General features: G+C 37.3%; 1 protein-coding gene across 4 annotated transcripts in view; it reads right to left on the reverse strand.

Annotated features, from left to right (window-relative positions):
• Positions 1-678: 678 nt before the first annotated feature.
• LOC113076266 (acid-sensing ion channel 1B) overlaps positions 679-23,498 on the reverse strand; it is a 133,790-nt gene continuing 110,970 nt past the window's right edge. For 3 of the 4 annotated variants that reach the window (XM_026248927.1, XM_026248924.1, XM_026248925.1), the window contains 9 exons: positions 17,211-17,361; positions 13,701-13,828; positions 10,392-10,542; positions 8,470-8,526; positions 8,097-8,250; positions 6,496-6,587; positions 6,136-6,215; positions 3,824-3,925; positions 679-3,361 (listed from right to left, as the gene is read on the reverse strand). In XM_026248927.1, coding sequence (XP_026104712.1) covers positions 3,266-3,361; positions 3,824-3,925; positions 6,136-6,215; positions 6,496-6,587; positions 8,097-8,250; positions 8,470-8,526; positions 10,392-10,542; positions 13,701-13,828; positions 17,211-17,361 — 1,011 coding nt within the window. In that variant the 3' untranslated portion in view covers positions 679-3,265. Of the gene's footprint in view, positions 3,362-3,819; positions 3,926-6,135; positions 6,216-6,495; positions 6,588-8,096; positions 8,251-8,469; positions 8,527-10,391; positions 10,543-13,700; positions 13,829-17,210; positions 17,362-23,498 lie in introns of all 4 variants that reach the window. The other variant, XM_026248926.1, reaches the window with a different exon arrangement.

Consider the following 23,498-nt stretch of genomic DNA (forward strand, 5'->3'; position numbering starts at 1 on the left):
AAGGCCACATAGAAAGCCTGTCAGTGACTTTGGACAATTCAGTCCAGTTATACGTGAACTGCTGTTTAGATTTAATCATGGTTCTGATGCCATTTTAATATACATTTTCCTGAGAAGAGTCGGTGTCAGATGTCATCCAACGATCTTGATGGATGCCTCATGTTTGGATTTTCTCTTATTCCTCTCGGGTTTGATCTTTCAGCTCATGCACTCATGTCCTGTATCCTGACACCGTCTGATTCTCATGAACATCCCCTTCATCTTTCATCTCCCTCTTTCTACTTTCCATAATGTAGGTTCAAAATGTATTCTACCTTCTATCTGAATTGCTGAATAGTTCTGAGGTAAGTGAACAGTAAGGCTTGAAATCGGGAGCCACTTGAAATTCAGAACCATTTTTTGTCCATTTTTATAAAGAGTACTGCAGCTGAATAATTTCAGTGAGGTCCAGTTTTCTTAAAGTAATTGAAAGTCTGCGTACATCTGTTGGTGGAAATGGAAAATTATACTAAAATACAGAAATAAAGAAAAATCGGCTATTGAATCTACAGCATCATGGCTAAAGAAATCTTGTACATCCTGAAGAATTATTTTAAGCTCCTTCTACTTCTTTAGTTAAACATGAACAATCTACTGACATCCACCTTAAAGCTTAATGAAGTAACAGTGAGACGTTTGTAAAATCATGAATGATGTTTATTATACCTTCATAGATAAATAGAACAGCCTATTATCTGCCGACTGCACTATCAGGCAATATGTACGTTTGTAGTAAAAAATCAAAGGAAAGAATAAGAGTACTAATGAATCTGCTGATTACCATGATAACACTGATAAGAATATTTGATCATTCTTTAACATCACCTTTACATACTGGTGGTCGTTTGTGCTTTGATATGAAGTTTACAACATTAACATACATCCCTGCGAGTACAGAATTCAAATAAACAATAAGTGGTTAAAAGTTCAGTTAAATTTTCATTAACAGAATCGAAATAAAGACAGAAGAATAACAGTCTCACACGGACATACATGCACACATACGTACTGTACGCACAACTACAAAAGTTAGCATTCGTGAATGGAGTGTCGTACAAGAAATCGGTCTGATCCAGCCAGCGATACAAACTCTGGTTTGTTACATTCCAGATCCTGGAAACGCTTTCATCCAGAAACAGACCAGCAACACAACGCAAATGATAAAACATTCGTCACAAACATTCTTGTTCAGTCACACCTTCATGCACACATAAACAATCATGTATTCATAATCATGAATATTTTAAGTGTCCTTTTGGGGACTTCCCATTAAAATTTCTTGTTAGTCATATATGCTAATCATTAAGGTTGGAACGATACATGTTTTCGTACCTAACCGTCACGGTATGGACATCTCGATTTGGTGCCTTACAATGAATGCAGGCAATTCACCCTAATCTTGAAGGGGGCGCCCGTAGCAATGTTTGATAACCAACCGCCAGCAGAAGAATAGCGAATGCCATGAGTTGCGCACAAATCCCAGACAGTGACCATGTGTTGATTCTGAATGTGTCTCTCACAGACTGACAATGGTGTGTACTTTAAAGACTTGTGAACTTAATGGTTTGCGAAATGGAGCTTTGTGCTCGTGTATGCTAATTCAGCACAAATCCAAATACACCATAATATTTCCATATTTGCAATGTAATGTCTCTGTTTGCTAAACTATTATTTATTATGTAAATTATAGGCTTTGTACTTCAGTTTTGTTCCAACGGTGACACAGGGGCGGGCACGCTGATGTTTTGGTTCACTGTATTTTATTTTGATAAAGTACCAACTGCACTGTCAAGTTAGCAATGCTGGAACTGATTTTGTGTTTGTGTGTGTGTGTGTGTGCGTGTCAGCACGATCACTTCATTCCTGTTTCCTCACTCCAGCAGAATCAACTTTAAACACTTATTGTCTTATTAATACTGCATCACTGTATAAAGATCTGCTTTTATTTGTGTACACTCACAATGAAAACAAAACATTGTGCTTTTGTAAAATAAAGAAAACAGATAGGATATGGCTTTCTGCCTTTTGATATATATAGGATACATTACGTTTTTTTCCCCTTGTTTATCTGTAAACTAAATCGAATATATATTCAATATATTTGTTCCTTGTAATACTATTCCTTGTATACTGCAGATTTTTCTTACATATATATCAATAATAATATCTAGTATTTTCACATCTAGGTGGAATTTTAAAATTTGTACTACTGTCTGTTCAAAATAAATGAAAAGAAACCGAGCATAGTAGATTAGTTTTTTTTTTCCTCCTGTTGTACCGAAATGATATCGAACCATGACCCCAGAACCGAGGTACATACCGAACCGTGACATCTATGTACCGTTCCATTCCTACTAATTATGCAACAGACTAATCCTACATTTTGCCATTTTTAGATATGAATTTAAACATTGATTACTTTTGAAACATTTTATAATTGAAGAGATGTTCTGGCAAGTTTCATCAGCCTGCTATTACTCTGGGGTCATTGAGAAATGTTATCCTGTTAAAACCTGCACACGAACGCATATACACATGAAAACAAACTTTACACCATCTTCCAACACTTGTGTATAATTGAGGCTAACTTGGCGATGGAAATAATGAAATCTAAATAAAACGAAAAACATGCACAAGATGACCGGCATGCATTTACAAGATGAGACGTGTAACACAATGTCATATGGGATCTGAACCCTCCAGCGTCCTAAAATCCCCCTTTTAATGCTTGTAATGGCCACCTTTTTCAGAAAGTTACATTCTCGTGAGATACACCGAGGCTGAATCGATCCAGCAGATCAATGGACAAATGAGGCTACATACAGTGAATAAGCGCTATATCTACTGACCTACGTAAGCCACTGGTCTTAAGACAGTTAAGAGCCATCACTATGTACACGGAAGGCATCGGGGTCCAGCTGCAGAAAGCTATTCGATGTCCAAGTCCCCTAATGTGTCAATTCTTAGACTTCAAGGAGTTTCGTTTTTGAGGCAGTATTCCCTTGAAATGTTCAAAAAACATCAAAAGTTTCCCATGGAACATTTTAGTGAAAATAAACTTTGTTGATCGGCACCATTCCTCCGACATCTGGATATATCTCAGGACTTGGTGGTTTTCTAGTGTGTCGCAGATCCAGAAGGTTTATACTGTACTGTCCGGTTGTGAAAGGAGTCCGTACTGATGTGGTCAGCTTTGGTTGTTCTCTGTCAGGCTCTTACTTTACGCTCAACAGGTGAAGTCTTCGAAGTTGCCCTGGCCAGGATGGTGAGGTAGCATGTTGGCTGGGTATGTTGACGGGGTATGAAGGTTGTCACAGGGAGCCTGAGAGTAAAGATAGATATTCAGAAACTGCACAGTGTAAACTGAATACTTCCTTCAATTAGGCAATAAGTAGCATGTGAAACATTACACAGTATGATGCAAAAATTATTTCAGACATGTCCTGATTGTGTACATGTGAATTTCAGTAAGAGGCATACACTTGCCATCCCCAAAAATACAATTGTGTAAAAATGGCTGAACTTTTGTCAGTTTAATAAAAAAACTCAAGATTAAGCAAAAAACCACAATTGATATAACTACTATTTCTGGCAATGGAACAGCACCTCATGCAGTTTTCTGGCTTGTACAGGCATATAATATAGTTGTACATGTAGTAAACATACTGAATACTGCAGACATACAGTAGTATGAGTTATATAACTATACTATTCTGGACATAGTCTTTACTGTCTGTAAGTATGAGTTTATTATCCAACAGATACTAGTGTGATAGTTACTGACGTGACGCTTCACGTCATCCAGGCTGAGAACGGCTCCTCGATCGCCGTTGCTGCTCCGCTGGTGTTTCTTCTTGGCACAGCGACACAGTTTGAACTTGATCACCTTTGAAGAGAGAAAATAAACCCACAGCTAAAGCTTGCTGTGCAGTTCACGCTATGATATCTGCTATAGATGCTCATGTGGAGAGCAATTCAATTTTAACCAATTTATAATTTTACTTGAACGTCTGATCATGGATAAATCAGAAAAGCATGAAACAAAAACCAAAAAAAAATATGCTAATTTAGATTAGAATGGCAAAAATGGATGCATGGAACTGAAAACTTGTTTTTTTTTTAGATGTAAGACGTGGCAAGAAAATTTCCAGGAACTCAAAATGTTCTAGTCTCTAAACTCAGCTTTACTAGGAGATTGACAGAAACGATGTGTGGTAACAGATTTGAACTCGTAACTGGGGCATTTCCCCCCACTTCCCATGAGGGCCTACTGTCACACAGAACAACATGATGGATTGATGATGTATTGTTTGTTATTGGCTTTTGGCTGTCATGTACCAGGAGACAGTTTAAACCAGCCAGATTACACAGACACAAGTCCTGGAACTGACAGTATTTGTGTCTCATTTCCTTACACAGACACAAGTCCTGGAACTGACAGTATTTGTGTCTCATTTCCTGCAAATGATTCCAGCTTCCACCTGCCATATCTGACAACCTGTCTCCCATCTGTGTCCTGATGTCACAGGCGTTACTCCGAGCCTGGCGTTGAGTCTGAATCTGACTCTAGGGACTTTTTGCGTGGAGTTTCAATTCATCAAAATTGGTGCATTGCTAGATTTATTTATATTTTCCACAGAATTGTTTTGGGTAAAGAACCCCCAAATGAAATCATTATTCTGGGAATATAAATCACAAAAAATGACTTAAATGTCTCAGCCTCATGCAAAGCTCGTGAAGTCATACTGCTTCATAAGACTGCTTGCCCAGACCTTGGCCACTACTGTTAAGTACTCCTAAAAGGTCTGCACATATCTTTATTGGGATTGATGAGATAAATACAATTATTCTGTCAAGAATGCAGAAAATGTTTATATAAAGCCGTATGAACAGTCTGCTAAACTTCTCCTTTTGCATTTTACCGCAGAAAAGAACAGCATTCATGTTTGAAACGACATTAAGGTAAGTCAGTTATGACAGATTTTGCATTCTTGGATGAAATATCCCTTCAATATTTGTCTCTTTTATCTTTCAGCAGGAACACCTTGAATGCTTGTGCCTTTGCTTTTGTTTCCCAAAGGCTCGTCTGAGTCTGTTGTGCAGAGTTGCAAGTCAGCACTTTGTGTAAAAGATCATGTGATGTGTTATCAATCACTGCCATACAGAGATAACCCAAGGAGCATCTGAGAGAACAGACATGAAAAATAGCTCTCCTGGCACCGCCTCCCGGTTTTTAAAGTCATATGTCTTGATGCATTGCAGTACTGGGTGTTTGGCAAAGATCTAGCCGCCAACATAACATTAAGCAGAATCACGAGTATTGTGATGATTTATGACTCACGGCACCAGAGACATTTTTCTATATATTCAACATTTTAAAATCAACATTGCCATCTAAAAATGGCCATAGATGGTCAAAATACCAAAAAAAAACATATATTTAAAGATTTAAACTGAACATTTTCAAAAGGGGGAATACTGTTGCAATGCTTCGCCCACCCAAGTGTGCAATCCTTTTGCAGATGAGACCAATGGTTATCAGTCAAGTTCGGCGGACAATATTCTTAGCAGACGTTGAGTTGATTAAGATGCTAATGACAGAGTATCTGCATGCATGCCAAAACTATTTCTTCATAATGCTCGAAGCACTGCATCTGACAACAACACAGAGTCCTCCACTTGCTTTGAACAAGATTCTAGTAGTCTGCTTCTGCACTGTTCTGCTTGCCTGCCATCATAGCCGATGACAATTTCCCCCAATCAAGAGATAATTCCACCCTTCGCTTTAAGGTATTGATATCTCAAAAGCAATCACATCCTGAGCTAAGGCTTGAAAGCTAATGATATTTTAACACTCTGTTCATTCAGATGCTGAGTGTGGAGAGGGATCTCAAGTGGAAGAAAGCTAAGAGAGCGCTGCTTTTGTGAAGGTCATATTCAACACAATTATGGGGGAAAGGAGAATGTGCCATTCGGAGTGACAGAAATGTCCACAGCTGTCAAGTTTCAAGGTAATTATTTCCGAAGGGTCTTTAATACATTGAGAAAAGAGGAAATAACAGGTGCAGGTTTGGATTTGAGTCATGGAGGTCTTACCTCGTACAGATAGTCAAAGAGCTCCAGGATGGTTAAGATACTGGCCCCGATGAACAGGCCCATCTGTCCGCCAATGTCACCTGAAACAGTTTAGTTCAGTATTTAGCCACAGGAACAAACAAACAAGCTTTGCAACATATATGGTTTGTAAAATGACAAGCTGCTGTTTGCAATTTATTTGATGTTCAACAACTTTAAGGTCTTTATGTTCTCCGTTTACAGCCACTATAAGTTAGTTATTGGTAGTTAGACTTTCTAAAAAGTGAAAAGCTGTGAAATAACACCTGGAAATATAAAGGGATAAAATCATTTCAAAGCTTCAAATCACCATCTCTTGACATATAAGAAACCGCAGCTCACCAAGAAGGCCGGCTATCTCGTAGGCTTTCTTCTGCTCGATGGTCTCGTAGTTCAGGGCCTCGAAAAAGATGTCCAGCACCAGGATGTTTTCTCTAAAGGGCAGAACAGAAGGGAAAGGTGAGGACACCCCAGCTGCATTTACTTCCACAACCCTCCCAATCTTTCAAACCATCTTCCAAGCGTTGATCCACAGTCTGTCAGTTTCACAGCATCTCATTCTCTCGAGCCAGCAGCGACCTCAGGCATTTTAGACACAGCTGGAGCTCATTCTGAGTCTACTTGGCACTTCAGACTTTATATCATATTGCTATACTTACTCGACTTCTTAAAAAAAATTATTTAGTTTTTATTAAGAACATTCACTGCAGATGGTGTTAAAGTTAAAAAAATTTGATCCCCTTTGAATACATGTTAAATGTTTAATTAAGGTACAGATGACAGCTGCAGTTATTTTATGAGTGTTTGCCCAAGCTCTTCGAAGCTACCTAGAGAAGCCCAAAACACTTAAATGGTTAGTTTTAATGGTTATTTTGCAGCAGGTTTATCGAAGAATGGTAATAAGGTGCTACTTTAAAACCAAGTATTAAAAAAACACTACCTTCCTCCTTTCAAACCCAGACATTACATCATCTGGGTTCAAAACATCATCTCTGCATGAATTAATACATAACCCTATTACTGTCAAAGACGAGTAGATAATGGCAGATTTATGATTATGTATGATTCATTCGCTAAATCGAAGAAACCATGGCAGATATCTGATTTTGAGCATTTTCACTGGATAAGTCATGAACATTTTTGGGAACAAGCAGAAAACGACACCGAGTCATTCAGCTGATTAAATTCTCCAAAGTTTTTCAGTAACTTCTCTTTTCCTGCTCTGAATGTAAAGCACCGCAGATAATTTACAATGGTTCCACTTGACTTCTCTTTTCATTTTCTAAATGCTAAATATTGCAAATAATAGCTCTCCTCCATTTCGATCATGCAAATAGAAGAACATAGTTTCATGAGATTTTGGTCACTGTTTTTGTGCATTTAGGCTGCCGTGATAATTTTGCAAATTAATGAATCAACATGGAACGACAACCAAAATTTCACAGAATTAATATTTAACACATCAGCTGAAAATAATCATTATATTTTGATAATTTATGAACAACATTTTTTTCATTTAGAATAAAAGACACCATTTAATAGTTCATAACAAGCTGACATTAAAATCATTGAAATCATATCATTTTAAAGTATACCTAAACTATTATAACTGGCTGTAGAATACATAGCAAACTAAGAGCAGCGACTTTCTTGACCTCTCTCAGTAAATGTACTCAGGATTCATGTTGTTCCAGATGGCTGCAGATTTGGAGACATTTCCTGACATTTCTTAGTGTGTTTGTCAAAGCAGTGATGTGTTACATGTCTGTTGTCTTTACATTACTGACGAGGCGCTAAACAGCTGGCAATTTGGACAATTAAACATTTTCTCAATTATGTAAATATATAAAGTTGCCCAATGTCAGCTTTGCAAAACTGCTCAGTGGTGTACCGAGTTTTCTGAGATATCGTCATGGCCAAAACTCTTGGATTTGGAGACTCACGCGATGTACTGCTCCGTCTTGTTGAACTTCTTGGCCAGGTATTTGGCCGAGGCTTTGCTGGGGATCTTGACGAAGGACAGCTCTTTGCCATAGCGCGTCATGTTGCAGGGCGTCTCGCAAACGCAGTAGTCATTGTCTCTCTCCACCAGAAAATCTAGAGCCAGAGAAAAAGACAGAACGTTTCTCTTAACCTCAAAAACCCTGGCTGGAAAAACAACGGGACAGATGATGAAGTGGAAAAGGGCTTGGGGAAGTGGGTGGTGCGGTTAGAAGGGGTCATAAATCCAGCTGTCCCATCATGGCCTCAGGTTCAGACTTCAGTAATGAGGAGAGGAGAACTGGCCTCTCTTAATGGAGGCAGTGAAATTCTCACCTAGAGCGGGATCTGCACACTCCTTATACTGTTCTGGAGTGCAATATGGAGCATCTCCTGAAGACAGAGAAACACAACCTATAAGCAAAGATTCAATTCAGTAGCATTTTAGTTGCAACTGTAATTTTAATCTCATTCCAGGTCTTTAACCTCAAAATCAAGATAAATCATATTTTGCGTTAAGAAAACTTATTTTAGGATCATTAAGTGTTTTTTTTTTTTTTTTTTTTTTAGGATTTGCAATTGATAACAATAAAGCACTATTACTGTATTGACTGTGGACATTTTACTTAGTTACTTTGGTATTTTGTTTATCACATTCCCATTATTGCAATAAGGTCATGGAAATAATCTTGTCTGGACACAGTGATTAATTCATTTATTGTCATTTTTATTTATTTAAACTACCACAAATTAGGCAGTACGGCAAATCAATTGCCATAAAAATTTCAGTGCAATAAATAAATACACACCTAAAACAGGTTTTATAATAAAAATAAAAAATTAATTCCTTAGTTTTCTCAACTAAAAAATAAGAAGAAAATAAATAAATCTAAATTATGAAGTTTATACACTATAATAGTATTTGTGCTGTCTTTAATTGATTCTGATGTCAATAAAAAGCGACTGTGATTTTCGTGACTTTATTACAGTAATGAGAATCTAATGAGAAACATCAAGAATAATGAGAATTACAAACTAACCCTGAAGTAAATCATTACAGTGATGAGAAATAGGCTTAATTGTAATGCAAATAAGTTACGATACAAAATAGACTTAATCTGCTTCATGTATAATGCAGTTTCTTATTATTTGCTTTTGGGGTGAAATAAGAACCGAATGTGTTTTTGTGTGAGTCAGCCTTTAAGAGAAGCGTGAGGATAAAGAACAAAAGATGTGCCGCAGAGAGAACACAGTGTTCTAGCTAAAGGTGAAATGAAACAGCCTCTGTCTGTCTGTTAATTAAACCGTGTCCGCTTCCGTCACGCAGCCGTTATCAGCTCTGAACGTCTCCTTAAAAAATCTGATTTCCGCTTTTGATTACTTGTGTTTATCCAAGTTTCCTCAAATATTTTAAAGACTCTTGCAGAGAGAGAGAAAGAGCACGTACAATCGATGCTGAGTGGAAAAACATGTCTAGACTACATTAGCCAGAGATGTGAACAAACAGAATGTTCTTGTAATAATAAACTAGTTTGCTTATCCACAAGTCAATAAATCAGTCAATAAAGTTGGCTACAAATCTCTAGTTATAATTAAAAATGGACTACAAAGCTACTGTCTGTGAAGTTGCGGTTGATTATAACGATGTTTTCCGCATGCAGTGCTGATTATATATAACCACAGCGTTCCAGTTTTGACACAGTGTAGATGAAACTGAAGATACAGCAAATCCTGCAGTTCGGATCTAGTTAATGACAAAGTCTTTAGAGATGAACAGAGAGACGTGTCTCAAACCGACGCACAGAACTCAGCGGGGAGCTGGATCCTAACAGGGCTGCATGAAATCCTGGTTTTCTACTTGCTGAGGTTAAAATCCTCTTACTTTCAATAAGTCAAAAACTGGTAAACAGCTTCGGGAGCACAGCGAGGGTTTAAAAATCACAGGCTTTAGAAGCTACAGCTTGAAAGCATTTCATTCACCGCAAGAAGGAGCAAATAATTTAATAATTCATTAAATGACTGGTGGCCAGTAGAGGCACTAAAAAAGACTTTGTGGGAAATGTTTTTCAAGTTTTCTTTCATTATAGTTACCAAGTTTAAGGTTTTAGGGTGTTTGAGAAATCAGGCTACAGGATAAAACAGAGAAATATCTGTGCTTTACCGTTTAATGCTCACAAGAGAATCACACAGATAATTATAGATCTATGACATCGCAGATATCCTCGTATCATATATATGTGGTTCTGCTTATACATTACCAGGCATGTGCACCATGCGGCAGTTGCAGTTCTCCACCAGATAGCGTGTCTCACAGTCAATGCGGCAGGCGGTGATACTGTATGTGCTGAAAAAATCAGAGTCCATTGCTGAAGCCTTACAGTCACCCCATGGAGGAGGAAGATATGTCAGCTACAAGACAGAAAGACATGGTTATTCAATCATGTTATTCCATTACAAATACATTTTAATAATACAATCAAAATGCAAAACTGCAACACAAATATCGCTCCACGCATGGCATGCAGCAGAGACTTAAATCACAATGGCTTCCAAAAGAGTTTGACATTAGCATGTTGCTAACAGTTTAACAATCATGATATAATGACCATCACTATTCACAATTGTAAGCATTTTATTGATAATTTAGAAATATTAAATTATATTAATTTATATGGAGCGGTGTTGACATTTCTCTGAAGTCTGCAGGTGCATTATTTAGTATAAATGTATGAAAGCCCATTTCCTCCAATTAAAAATGATATGTAATTGCAACTTATCTCACAATTGTGACTTTTTTCCTCAGAATTGCATGATAGAAACTCACAATTGCGAGATAAAAAGTAAAAATTATGTGATATAATCTCGCAATTGTATGGAGGAAACTGATATGTTCTCAGAATTGCATGAAATAAACTCGCAATTGTGAGGCAGTTGTGAGATAAAAACTCAGAATATAAAGACATAACTGCATGATATAAACTCGCAATTGCGAGTTAAAAAGTCAGAATTGTGTGATATAAACTCGCAATTGTGAGAACCAGTCCCCCCTCCCTTACGAAAGGAAAATATATTTACCAATATATTTCTTAAAATATATTGTGATATATTGTAATATATTATTTTCCCTTTTTATTATCTAATATTTTATATATTTGAATACATTTAATAATATATTGATGATACATATATTATATATTGCAAAATATACAAATGATTGCCGTTTTCAATATATTGCAATATATTGGAAAAAATAAACATATGAGAATATATGCCTAATATATTACATGATATTTTCCAATATACTGCAATATATTTTTGTTTCATAAGGGCTCCCCCTAAAAAACGAAATAACTAAAAATAAATAAAATTAGGACTTTAACTCGCAATTGTGAGATATAATCTCACAATAAAAAAAAGATAGTCAGAATTGCAAGGAATCTCGTAATTGCGAGTTAAGTCCAATCTTGAGGGATATGCTCTCGCAATTGCGAGTTTATATTGCACAATTCTGACTTTAGAACTGAATTGTGAGATAAGTCGCAATAACCTTTTTTATCTTTAATTCAGTGGCGGAAACAGACTTCCAAACAAATGATCTTAAAAGGCTGCATAATGTTTCTGCATACGTTTTGGAACAGACTTTGCAAAAAGTCTATTTGGCATATCACTACCTTTAGGACAATTGTATATTTCCTGAAGACACCTCACTATCAGCTTGAGAAATGCACACACACGTACACCACAAACAAAAGCTGCATATCCGCTAAAAACAAACACGCACACACACACACACACACTCCAGACACTAAAGGTAAAGCACGCTAATGCTTTACATAACATAACTGCATGTAAATTCAGTATCTATAAACATTCTACTTGAAACCTTAGAGGAATGTTTCAGGTTCAAATGCGAGCATCACCGACAGCATCTGACATGTTGACTTCCAATGAAAACTAGTAAAGATGGCATTATAGGCAGCATTTGAAGGCATTATAAGAGGATCCTCAAAGTGAACAATATTGTGAAAAACAGATGGCATTATAATGCTGCCTCCTAAGACACCTTGTGATGGCATCTATCCTATCCCAGAATGCACTGCAACCAGCTCAGTGGAGTTAAAAATAGTTAAAAATGAATACAAACTGCAATTTAATCCCCAAATTTGTGAATGTTGTTAAGATATTAACTTGTTAGCTTGGCAACATGCTAACGTCACAGTGCTAATAATGCAACATTAATTGTGTGACGCAAATGCCAGTGTCTAATGAATCTGGTATATTCTATAAAAAGCCTAATTTACTCAAAGGTGTGTTTGCTATTAAAAGAACAACACCAAAATAATTTTAAGAAAATAGCATTGTTATGTGGACAGAGATATACAAATTCCCCATTAAGTAATGAGTGGTGGATACACAAAATAATGGAACAAAACCACATTTTTGACCCAGTAGCTATTGGTATGGTAACAGGCATTACCAATTGACTTCAGTAAACCACATGTATACATTACTCAGTCTTCAGCACAGTCTGAGAGTAGCATCCATTAGTAAATACAGTTGTCAGAGTGACTGACAGAGATGGATGCTTATCCTGTAAAAGCCAATGACATTGAATCTTAGTGATGTATCTAGAGACGCAGGCTTGATCTTTGTGTAAGACGAAAATAAATGAGGGGAAATGTAACTGAAATCAATCCACTGCACTTGGGAGACTTACTGACCTCCAATTACAAGAGAAGAGATCCGTCTGCATATCAACCACCTTTCTGTCAGTCTTCAGCCAGTCAGATTGTCTATCTGTCTCTTTGACTCTTTATCAATCACATCCACCTTGATTTCAACTCTTTATTTCTCTCACTGGAACAAAGTTGCTGTTTTTATTTTATGATGTGGCCTTCATGAAAATTAAACATGGATTCTGAGAATCCTATACATAATATTTATCCCAGGCAGCAGGGTCGACCTCTGTATCGTCCATTCGCTCTCATTTAAAAATCAAATCATGTTTGTGCTTGTGGGAGATCAAATTTATTCTCGGGTGAATCTCACAAAGCTGTACACATCATATCTCAGTCCAAAATCAAACGAATTTATATTATGAATATTGGAAAAGCTTATTTTTTTCCAGAATTTTATACATGAACAACACTGTGGTAGTGGCTGAACTTCCTTCATCAGCTGAAAAAGTTTTTATGTTTTTTATGACAGTTCTACCCCGCTGTTATTGAGTTGGTTCTGTGCTCTTCCAAAACTGTCTGATTTGGGGCAGCCAGCCAATCAGATTTAAAGAGACCAGCACATTAAGCACATTTTCACCACACATTGTGATTTGCACATATACACATATGAGAATTAAGTCTGAAAATGTGCTTCATTGGCTTTAAATAATGTCACAGTGTCAATCAGAACTTTCACCAATGGAATGTGAATCTCCACATTAAAGTATTAATAACAAACATCCATAACAAAAGCAGCCGCAAAACACCAAAACCAAGCAGTCAAACAACAGACTGACACAATTGCAGTCCAGCATTAAGAAATTTACAAAAAGAGCAATGCCTCGGTACCCGCTGTTCTTGGCAGGAGACGAACGTCTGGAAGCCTGGAGCCACTCCAAATCCCAGCTGATCGATGAAAGGCGGCTCATCCTGCGTGTGGATCTGGACTTTGATTCCCGCTTCGAAAGACGTCTCATCTGTGATAGAGAGAAAGAGACGTGAAGACTGGGACATGTACTCAATGCAGGTGTCTCAGAAGAACAGATGCTATCAGGTCACATGGGATGTGCTTTCAACGTATATATATCACAATATCAAACTGCAACGACACATTCCTTAGCAAACACCGCTAACTGTACCAAATTAATCTAAATTTAGAACCCAAAAGCATGATAACAAAAACCTGTCCTGGAATACATGACACAAAAATGTGCCTATAACAATAAATCAATGAAATAATGCTACCAACACGGTCAACTTCAAAGAATAAGATGATTGTAAATATTTCTGTTACAAATATAACCAACAACAATCAAATCCAAATGTCATAAATTCAATCTAAAACCTTTCTCCACTACGACAATAAGACTTTAAGTAAATGTTTATAATAGTTTGTAATAGTTTTGTTGATAATTGTATACCATTTTCTCTCTTTTTACGTTGTCTTTCCACTTGGTCCCAAAGTTTCAGAAAGGAATTAAGAATGTCCCACACCCATAACGAACAAGATCGGCGAATAAGTCTTTAAAAATACGTAACAATTGTGGTAAAACATTGCGAATAATGCAACAAATGAGGTTCAAACACGTGGTCCTCGACTGCAGGCAGATTATGTGCACAACACGAATGAACAAACAAGAAATCGTCAAACCTCAAAATGAGAAAGACACCAGACAATATAAAACCAGAAGCATTAAAACACAGCTACACTGACAGGAAAAGTGATGTTTATGTACTAGTCTCAAGACAGCTTCACGGTCCTCAGACCGTAAACAGGAATAATCCTCAGGTTTAGAGACATGTCTCTATGGACAGCTAAGCAAACATCAGTGCTAGCGCAGATTATAGGCTGTGTTTGACATACCCGGTGTCATTTAAGTACTTTAAATCAGTCCATTACTGTCCAAACGCTGGCTTTTTTCCACAGCCTGCTGGATTTTCACATGGTCCACGACTAATGACTATTGCTAAAAATGCAGTTTCCATGCACATCCTCTATGAGCACACAAAAGAGTTACGGATCTCTTCCACCTGCTGTATCGCCATTTTTGTATTTGAAACATCTGCTTTATGGTAATTATCACACAATGGAACAACATGAGGGAAATGCAGCACAGACGCATTGTTTCATGAATTGTATATTAGCAGATCATCTAGAGCATCATCCAGCATTCAGATTAAAAACCAGGCTTTGTTAAACTCAATCCAAGGTTTGTTATTTAATCCTGATTAGTCAGACTTCAAGATTTTATATTGTAAACTCTGGATGAATCTACTTATTTGCATATTTACAAGTCTGGGGCCATGTTGAAAATCTGTCATTTTAAACTTTTCATTGAAAGTCTTGCCAAAATATTCTAGCACTCTAAATTAATCTTTGCACCACTTTGGTATAATTCAGGGTAAGCAGGGCTTTATGACCCAGGGTTAAAAGTAATGCTACACATGGATTAACTCAGGGTTAAAAAGATGTTAACCCAGGGTTAAGCGTAGTGTGTCAAACTAGTGTGCAGAGTTTCTGGATGTCAAGACTTTGAGACAGCTGCTCTGTAATTACAGAGAAATCCAGTCAGCTGTGGAAGAGATTTCAGGACAGTAACCAGAGAGCGGCTTGGAGGATGTGATTAGATATCGGAGACCTTCAAGAGCACCTGTCGTTTGGGGAAATTTGGAGGAGCACAAGCAGAACTTTCTGGGAAATCGCAGCATTATAAAAACAATCTCGGTAAATGTCAGGTGTTGACACCAGGCAGGTGTGCAGGGTTTCCCATCTACCCCCTCTATCTTTTCAATTACGGAGGCATAGAGAGGTTCAATTGGTCCTGCTGAGAGACAGACAAGGTCGAGAGTGTGGTTCACTTCCTAGTCTGCACGTATAGCATCACTTGTAATTGGCTTGCAGCTGTAATGTGTGTTTGTGTATTTGCGGTTTTCTGATCAATAGGATCCAGCCTGACGTCACTTTCTGCATTTTGAGTGCTCAAAACTGATTGAACTTTACTGGAAAGGTCACAGACATTTTCTCCTCGCAGCATTCTGACCTTCTGCTGGCAAACGTCCAACGGCTGCTTCTGTTGTTTACTGCAGTGTCACGCTTAAACTGTTCTGCTGAGTGTTCATCTGTTTTTAAGGCAGTCGACAGCTCTACTCCAAAACCTAACGAGTCCCCTACTTAGCATTTTAAGGCATTATAGGATTAATTGTTGCCTTCTAAAATACCTAATATTGGCCAAATTCATTCAATTCAATATGGTGTAAGAGTGAAGACAAACAGTTTCATCTAATAAAAGTTTACGTGTGTGCCAATATTAATAACATTCTGACATCACACTGCGAATCGAAACGAGCATTCCAAATCAGTTTAAATTTTAGTTAGGATGCTGCTATGTAGTTTCTATGTCTGATAGCATTATTTATTTGTATGGATTTGAATCGATTCTGTCCCTTGTGGTGAGCTTTGTGACATGAAGGTTCATTTAACTGCTCATTCACAGTCTGTTTGGTTTAACTTGTTTATTATTAAAAAAGACGGCATGCCAGTCTAGCAAACACAGGATAATCCTAAACTAAACCCTCATAAGTAGATTACTGACATTTAGATGGCTCAGGTCATGCTTATTATTTCAAGCAAATCTGCCTGGAGAAATATGGAAAAAAGCCAAGAGTTTCAGCCGAAATCTATAGATATAAAACAGTTCAAGCATATAACAATGTTTTAACGGTAAACTTAAAAATGTGTGCTATATCCAATATTTTGTGCAGTGAGTGTGCTAAAGTGCACTTTGCGGGACACAGAGGTGCCAGCGTGATCACTTGCATTTTTATTTCAGTGGATACACCATTATTTTTACTCATAAAGGTAAGAGTAATACTTCATTTGTAAACGTAAAGGGTCTACTTTTATTTGTGTGCACACAATATTAACAATACGTTGTGCTTCTATAAAATAAAGAAAACAAACACGATGCACTTTCTGCCGTCTCGTCTTGAAAATGAGTGCTTACGAAAATGAACTGAAACTCGCCTCACAGACATGATAAATATATCTATAGAAAGCTTTAAATGAATACTTAACGAAATAAAACAAATCAAAAACTCTTTCATTATAATCGTAATCTGTAAACATGCACTTCTCTCTTAAGTCACGTCTGAGGAGGTGGCGAGTCAGAATCAGCAACTTTATCTTTGCGACACCGACTCAGAAAACACTAGTTTATTAATAAACAATTAAAATATCGCCTTGCTATTTCCCCCTCACACATTCATGGGAATTACTTTTGCCAGTGCTTTGCGCCAAGCTTTATTATTGCATGCATTTGAACACAGAAACATTAGATTACTAGGGTTCATGAGACGTACCAGTCTCTCCCCACACAGGCAGATACTCGTCCTGCTGGATATCCAGCATCAGCTCCAGCCCGTTTCCCATCCCTCCCATCATGGTGACCAGCAGTGGCCGTCCGTCCTGTCCCGAATTGAAGGTGTAGCATTTTCCGTAGCGTGTGAAGATCTGAAAGAAAAAAAACAAGTACTGTTTTCAATGATGGATCATTGTCAGCTTACTTTGAATAACTTAAATCTGTTAATATCAAACTTATACCAATGATAAATTCTGTAATAATAATAATAATGATACCCAATATACCCTTTATATGTCTTAATAGAAATACTTCTATACATGAACACAAGCATATCCCTTATACTGTATGTTCTAAAGATGCTTCTGAACAGGAATGAACCAGTTGCACTTCCGGATAAAACCACACTCTTTCAAGTCAATTTGTTTGATAAATGATAGAGCATCTCTAAGTTGTGAGGTGGTCTACACTGGGGCAGAGGGGGCTCATCCAGCCAGTCTTAATTGAAACTGAGCTAATGGACATCTAATTAGATCACAGACAGCAGGATATGGAGAGCATGGCTCCTCAGAAACACAACCGCTCCTCGCTGCAGAAAAACTGATTACAATCACGGACAAATGAGAAAAATTCACAGAGGAAATGAAATAGCACATCTTTAGAGAACTTAATGACACTATAAAAAATGTCAGCGGCTCTCCAGGGAATCACATCTCAGAAAGAAACGCAACATTCATACGGATACAGACAGCTGTCTTTACCGCTTTCTCTTTGAGAAAGAAACGTCTCGATGCCAATGAAGGATGTGTCAGATATCAGTCGGCATTTGAAGACAGATTTATGGTGGATTCAGCACGTATTCACAGATGGAGCGCTCATTTGAATACACATCCTGGCAAAGATCATTTTATTACAATCTTACCTAAAGTAAGGCCATAGTTTTGAACACTGGCTGGTTATGTACTTGCTCAAAAATTGAGTTGGGATCAAAAAACTTCCATTTGGATTTCATGAAGACTTTAACCAACATGAAAAGTTGACAAACAGAACTTACAAAGAAAAGTTTGCAAGGCATAAAAAATGCATGTGCATGATTAAAAAATATAAAATATATCAATGACCCAGTAAAGCAAATAATAATTCACTACTGATGAGACCTCACTGTTGTCAATGCCTCAAAGCCTTGTGTGTTGCTAACCTAGACAGCATTTTAGGACATGCCCAAAAAGAACATCCACTATAACGTTTTTAAAAGCTCTTGCCTTTTCCAGACAAAACTATTTAAAAGCATCAGAATAATTGTTCCCTTTTGCCATTACTGACAATAAGTGTTCCCGAGCTGCTTCTACTTCTAAACCTCTGCTGATGAGATAACAGCGTCTAAAGCGTTGAGCTTTTAAACAGAAGCAAGGCTGTTGCCAAGACGAGAGAGTTGCTGTGGTAACTGTGGCAACACAGAGCGGTTGGTTAGGCTGCCGTTGACCTTGGGACGCAGGCGAGTCGATGCTAGTGGAGTCTTTCTGAGAAACTTCACAATGAAGTCCCCTCAACGAGGCCATCGCTCCATTGAGCACTGATAGCTGCATGTTATTCTAAAAGAAGGGGCCTTTATATGCTAACGGTGCTTTAGAAGATATTTACAATGGCCAAAAGGCTTCACATGCCGTTCTACCAGGAACATGAGTCAGAAACACATTGGAGTATCTTTCCAGTTATTTTTGAGGACAGAAACCATTTATTTGTCAGAATTGATTAAAAAGGTGTACTTGAAATACCTTGTGTTTGGCGTTTGAACATTTTACTAACCCCTAAATGAGATAGAAATGACCAAAACAACACTACCTAATAACGCATTCAACCCGAGCGCTAAGGTGTGTTAAATTATTACTGCCAAAGCTGGGCTACCGAGTGTCATCAAGCATCATGTGTGTCTCTGCTGCTTTAATACAAGAGAACTGCCTCCTCTGGAGCTGGAGACATCAATAATATATGATCATTTCTGCCCTTTGTAACTAGACTTTTTGAAAAACGGAACGACTTTAAGACTTTCTGGCCGCTGAGGGGAGTCTGAAGAAACGAGGCGCTCTGATCTCCCAGGGGGACGCTGTCAGCGGGCGGACTCTGTTCAGAATCCCAGGGGAGGAGAGGAGAACTTACAGCCGTAATCAGCGGTTTCTTTGAAAACAAAACCTGCCACAGGAATTTAAAAATGCACTGGAAAATGGTCACGTCATCTTAAGAACTGAACAAAGGTTATGCAAACTGCATTTAATTCAAAATATGCATTCAGTGCCCACAAATGACTTCTTTCCATATGTGCCAACATTGAGTCGATTTAGAATATGTATTAAATAGTATTTTATGGCAATGAAACTATATTACAACAAAAATAAAAAAAATGTATGCAAATGCATAAGACATTAAAATTAACAATTAATAATCACTTCACAGTATTTACTGATAGATTAAAGTCACTATTTCACAACTTTATATTAAAATATATTAGTATTTATTAGTGCTGTCAAACGACTAATCGCGATTAATCGCATCCAAAATGAAAAGTTGTTTACTCAATATATGTGTACTGTGAATATTTATTATGTATATATAAAGACGCACAAATACAGTTAATCTTTTGAAAATATTTACATGTATATGTTTATATTTTTATAATTTATATTATATTTAATATACATATTTAATATATCAAATATAACATATTTTCTCACATATTTGTATTTTTATATATATATATATATATATATATATATATATATATATATATATATATATATATATATATATATATATATATATATATACACACACACACACACACACACACAGTATACACACATATATTATGTAAAAAAAAAAAACTTATTTTGGATTCAATTTGGATTAACCGCGATTAATCATTTGACAGAACTAGTATTTATATAAATTAATCAAGATTACAAATGCTGTAATAGTTTCTTCTTCTGTAATGGTACTCTGTTTGTGTTAAACTAATGTTTACATGCATAAACTTATTGTAAAAGGTTACAAGATTTATATGTTTGTAGTAGGTATACAAAACTTTTAAGTTACTTTACATATAGAACTACATATTTGGTACTTGGACACTGGACACATCTAAAGTCAGGTGTCTTAAGTACTTGACTTTTATTACTAGAAAATAACACTCAAACACACATAGGCTTAACAAAATTCATAAGCAATTATTGTAAAAGGTGAAACATGATCTGTCCCATTACTGATGCCAATATTTTAATATCCACTCCTTAAAACCAACATATTAATCAACGTTAAAAAGGGTATAAGCAGATGTGTGGAAATGCTGACAGATGATTTTGAATCCCACATTGTTCTTTCTCATGCCACCTGAGACATAAAAAAGCTATTATTTATTTCTTTCATCCACATGCCTGTAACTCCACAAAGCAATTTGACAATCCACCTTACGCAGCAGGGCTAGGAAAAGAAGACGATACGTCACTATTAGCTTCCACTTCACCGGGACAGGAGGAAGACTGCTGAAGACGGCGCGGCTCTGGTGTCTCGCAAGCGTGACTGATACACCCATCACTTCCGATCAAGATTAGCGCACTGACAGTTGCGCCTTCTCATATGAATAATTCACTGAGACCCAAATGGCACCATACCGCCCCGCTCGAGGGCTACCCGCGCACCAGAGCGAACTCCTAGCAAGCTGAAGCTGTTTGTCAAAGGACTTTGATTGCAAAGCTTGCGCGTCTAATGAGCTGCACCACTCACTGTCCGTTTTACCGCGGCTGGTGGCTCCAGATGTACGATAACTTGCGCTGTCATGACGGATCAGATCAATGCTGCCGAATCAGAAAACTATGAAATTATACAAGCGCACCGAAGCCAAAATCAAGCTGTTGAACATGCTTTCCAGAACCAAATATGGCTTACAAACAATTTACACAAATGCATTCTGCTTAAGTTGCATGATTGATAGTTTTGTGTGAGGAACAGATCTAAATTTAATTGGAAGAGCAATTATATAATAATTTATTGATTTCACATGGCACACAACTCCATCTTATTATGATTTTAGAAGACTTAGTGCAAAAGACGTATGGAATACTTGTATGGTGCATGTCATTTTGGGGGTTTGGAACCACTCGAGGGTGAGCGAACGAAAACAGAATTTTAATTTATAGATCAACGTTTCCTTAAAGCATTCAGTAAGAAAAGCCTTTGGTCTTTCAATAGCTGTGTGTGTTTGATCTCAAAGGATAAACTGAGAAATTCACTAGATCTTGTGAGTGAGTGTTTGTCAGCCTGGAGAGGTCGGTGTTCCCGGTCTGACAGCGATCAATACTGGCACAAAGATGGTCGCAGGGTGTGCCTCGACTCGACTCGGCCACAAAAATCAATACCGGTTCTTCCATGGACAGCAAGACGCACACATCGACAGCAGACTCAGTGATGTAATGGAGGGGTAATATGGCCAATTTAAGAGCACCAGGCCTGCTAAAGGGGTTACGATTTCCTGCCAGTGGACAGAAACACAGGCTCCAATCTCTCAATGTCGTCTCTGCTCAATCTCTCAAATAGCTCTCCACACTGGACTCTAACATCTGGAGCAAGTAAAGGCTCATTGATTCGCAATAAGATCCAATCTACCTGCAGCACAGCAGTAAAGTCAGCAGACAAGCAACGTTTTCCTTGAGATGTCCAACCAACCTGTTGTTTTCATCTTAAAAATTTCCATAATTTGTCCAGTTCCTTTAGTCAGGCAAGTGTCATGATGACGTTACAAACCTAAAATACTCAAAATCCATCAAACTCAACCACTACCCCTTTGTACTTTTCAAAAAATACATTTTTCCCTTAAAGAGAGAAGAAAAGCAGAGTGGATGAGAACTGGGTTGGGATAATTAGAGTTTACTTCAAGCTCGACTGATGCTTCAATCTCAGACTCCTGCGTGCTGATGGTACAAGATAGATGCAATTTAAATGAAAGTGTCTCTTTATAGACCCTTGAGAGTGACTTAGCTTCTTTCTATTTATGCAAAGTTGCTGTAATTGAATCAGAGAAAGTGGCTCTGCTCATGTGTGAACGGGGAATAGAAAAAGTGGAATTAAAAAGCAAAAGTTGGGTGTCTACATGGTAGGTGTTTAAAGCAGGGTGTGTGTACTGACTAAAAAGAAATGAGCCCAGAGGGAAAGTGACTTTCCACCACAGTAGCTGCATTGATGCTGAACTCCAAATCAAGTCAAAGTGCTTCAAGCAGCCAAATGATTCATGCTGAACACCAGCAATTTCCCTAAAAAATTATGCAAGACGAAGTGTTACAATGAAACGAGTCACATAAATTTCCCCAATGCACTCCTTGATGGTGCCTTGTCATTTTTCTTCTATGGTCACATACTAGCAATGCAATTATTATGCAGAATGAAGAATAAAGACATTCACTGGGCATTGCCCTCGACAAAATGACGGATCATAATTTTTAGGGCAAATGCATACATTTCGCTAAATTAGGTGAAACCTTGACACGAGGAGATTACAGATAAGGCTCTTGAGATGCTGAGCAACTCGTGATGCAATATATCAAGCACAATATCACAGCAGTCACATTGCTGAATGTGTTCAACATGACATTAAAGCACCATTGTGTTTGTTCACTGTCATAAATATAATTACACTAAGCGTTCTTAAAGCCAAGCAGTCATCTAGATAAATGGGGTCAGGACTAAGGCCATGTGTGGAATAAAACTCTACCATGTGATTTATTGAATACAGTGCAGTAACATGATAGAAAGTGCAATGATAAATATTTAATGCATTGTCACACTACCTTCTTATTTTGCATAGATTATCCAGCAAGTGGTTTAATAAAAGAAAGTAAATTAATCAAAGTGAATCAATTTATTTCACAACAGTGATTTTTTATTTTTAATCTGGCAGTCTGATCGAATCGGGGAGATGTTTAAATTGCAGTCAATAGAGCTTTCCTGTTCATTTGTCACCGGAAATTAAAAAGGTCAAGAGCATTACATTGTGGGATCTCTTATTCAATGCAGCATTCATTATTCAATCATTATTCAGAATGCTGTTGCATACAGTTTGGACAAATGAAGATTTCACATACCGTGTGAAATTTAAACGTGTTTGTGGAATAATGACAACTAGGAATGTCAATTTTCAATCATTTCCATGATCGATCGTCGTTTGAATTAACGTTTAACTTGTAAAAAAAAAAAAAAAAAAAAAAGTTTTTACCAATATGCAGTGTATTCTGTACAGCATTCG

This window comes from Carassius auratus, unplaced genomic scaffold (genome assembly GCF_003368295.1).
Source record: "Carassius auratus strain Wakin unplaced genomic scaffold, ASM336829v1 scaf_tig00019517, whole genome shotgun sequence".
Taxonomy (NCBI): Eukaryota; Metazoa; Chordata; class Actinopteri; order Cypriniformes; family Cyprinidae; genus Carassius; species Carassius auratus.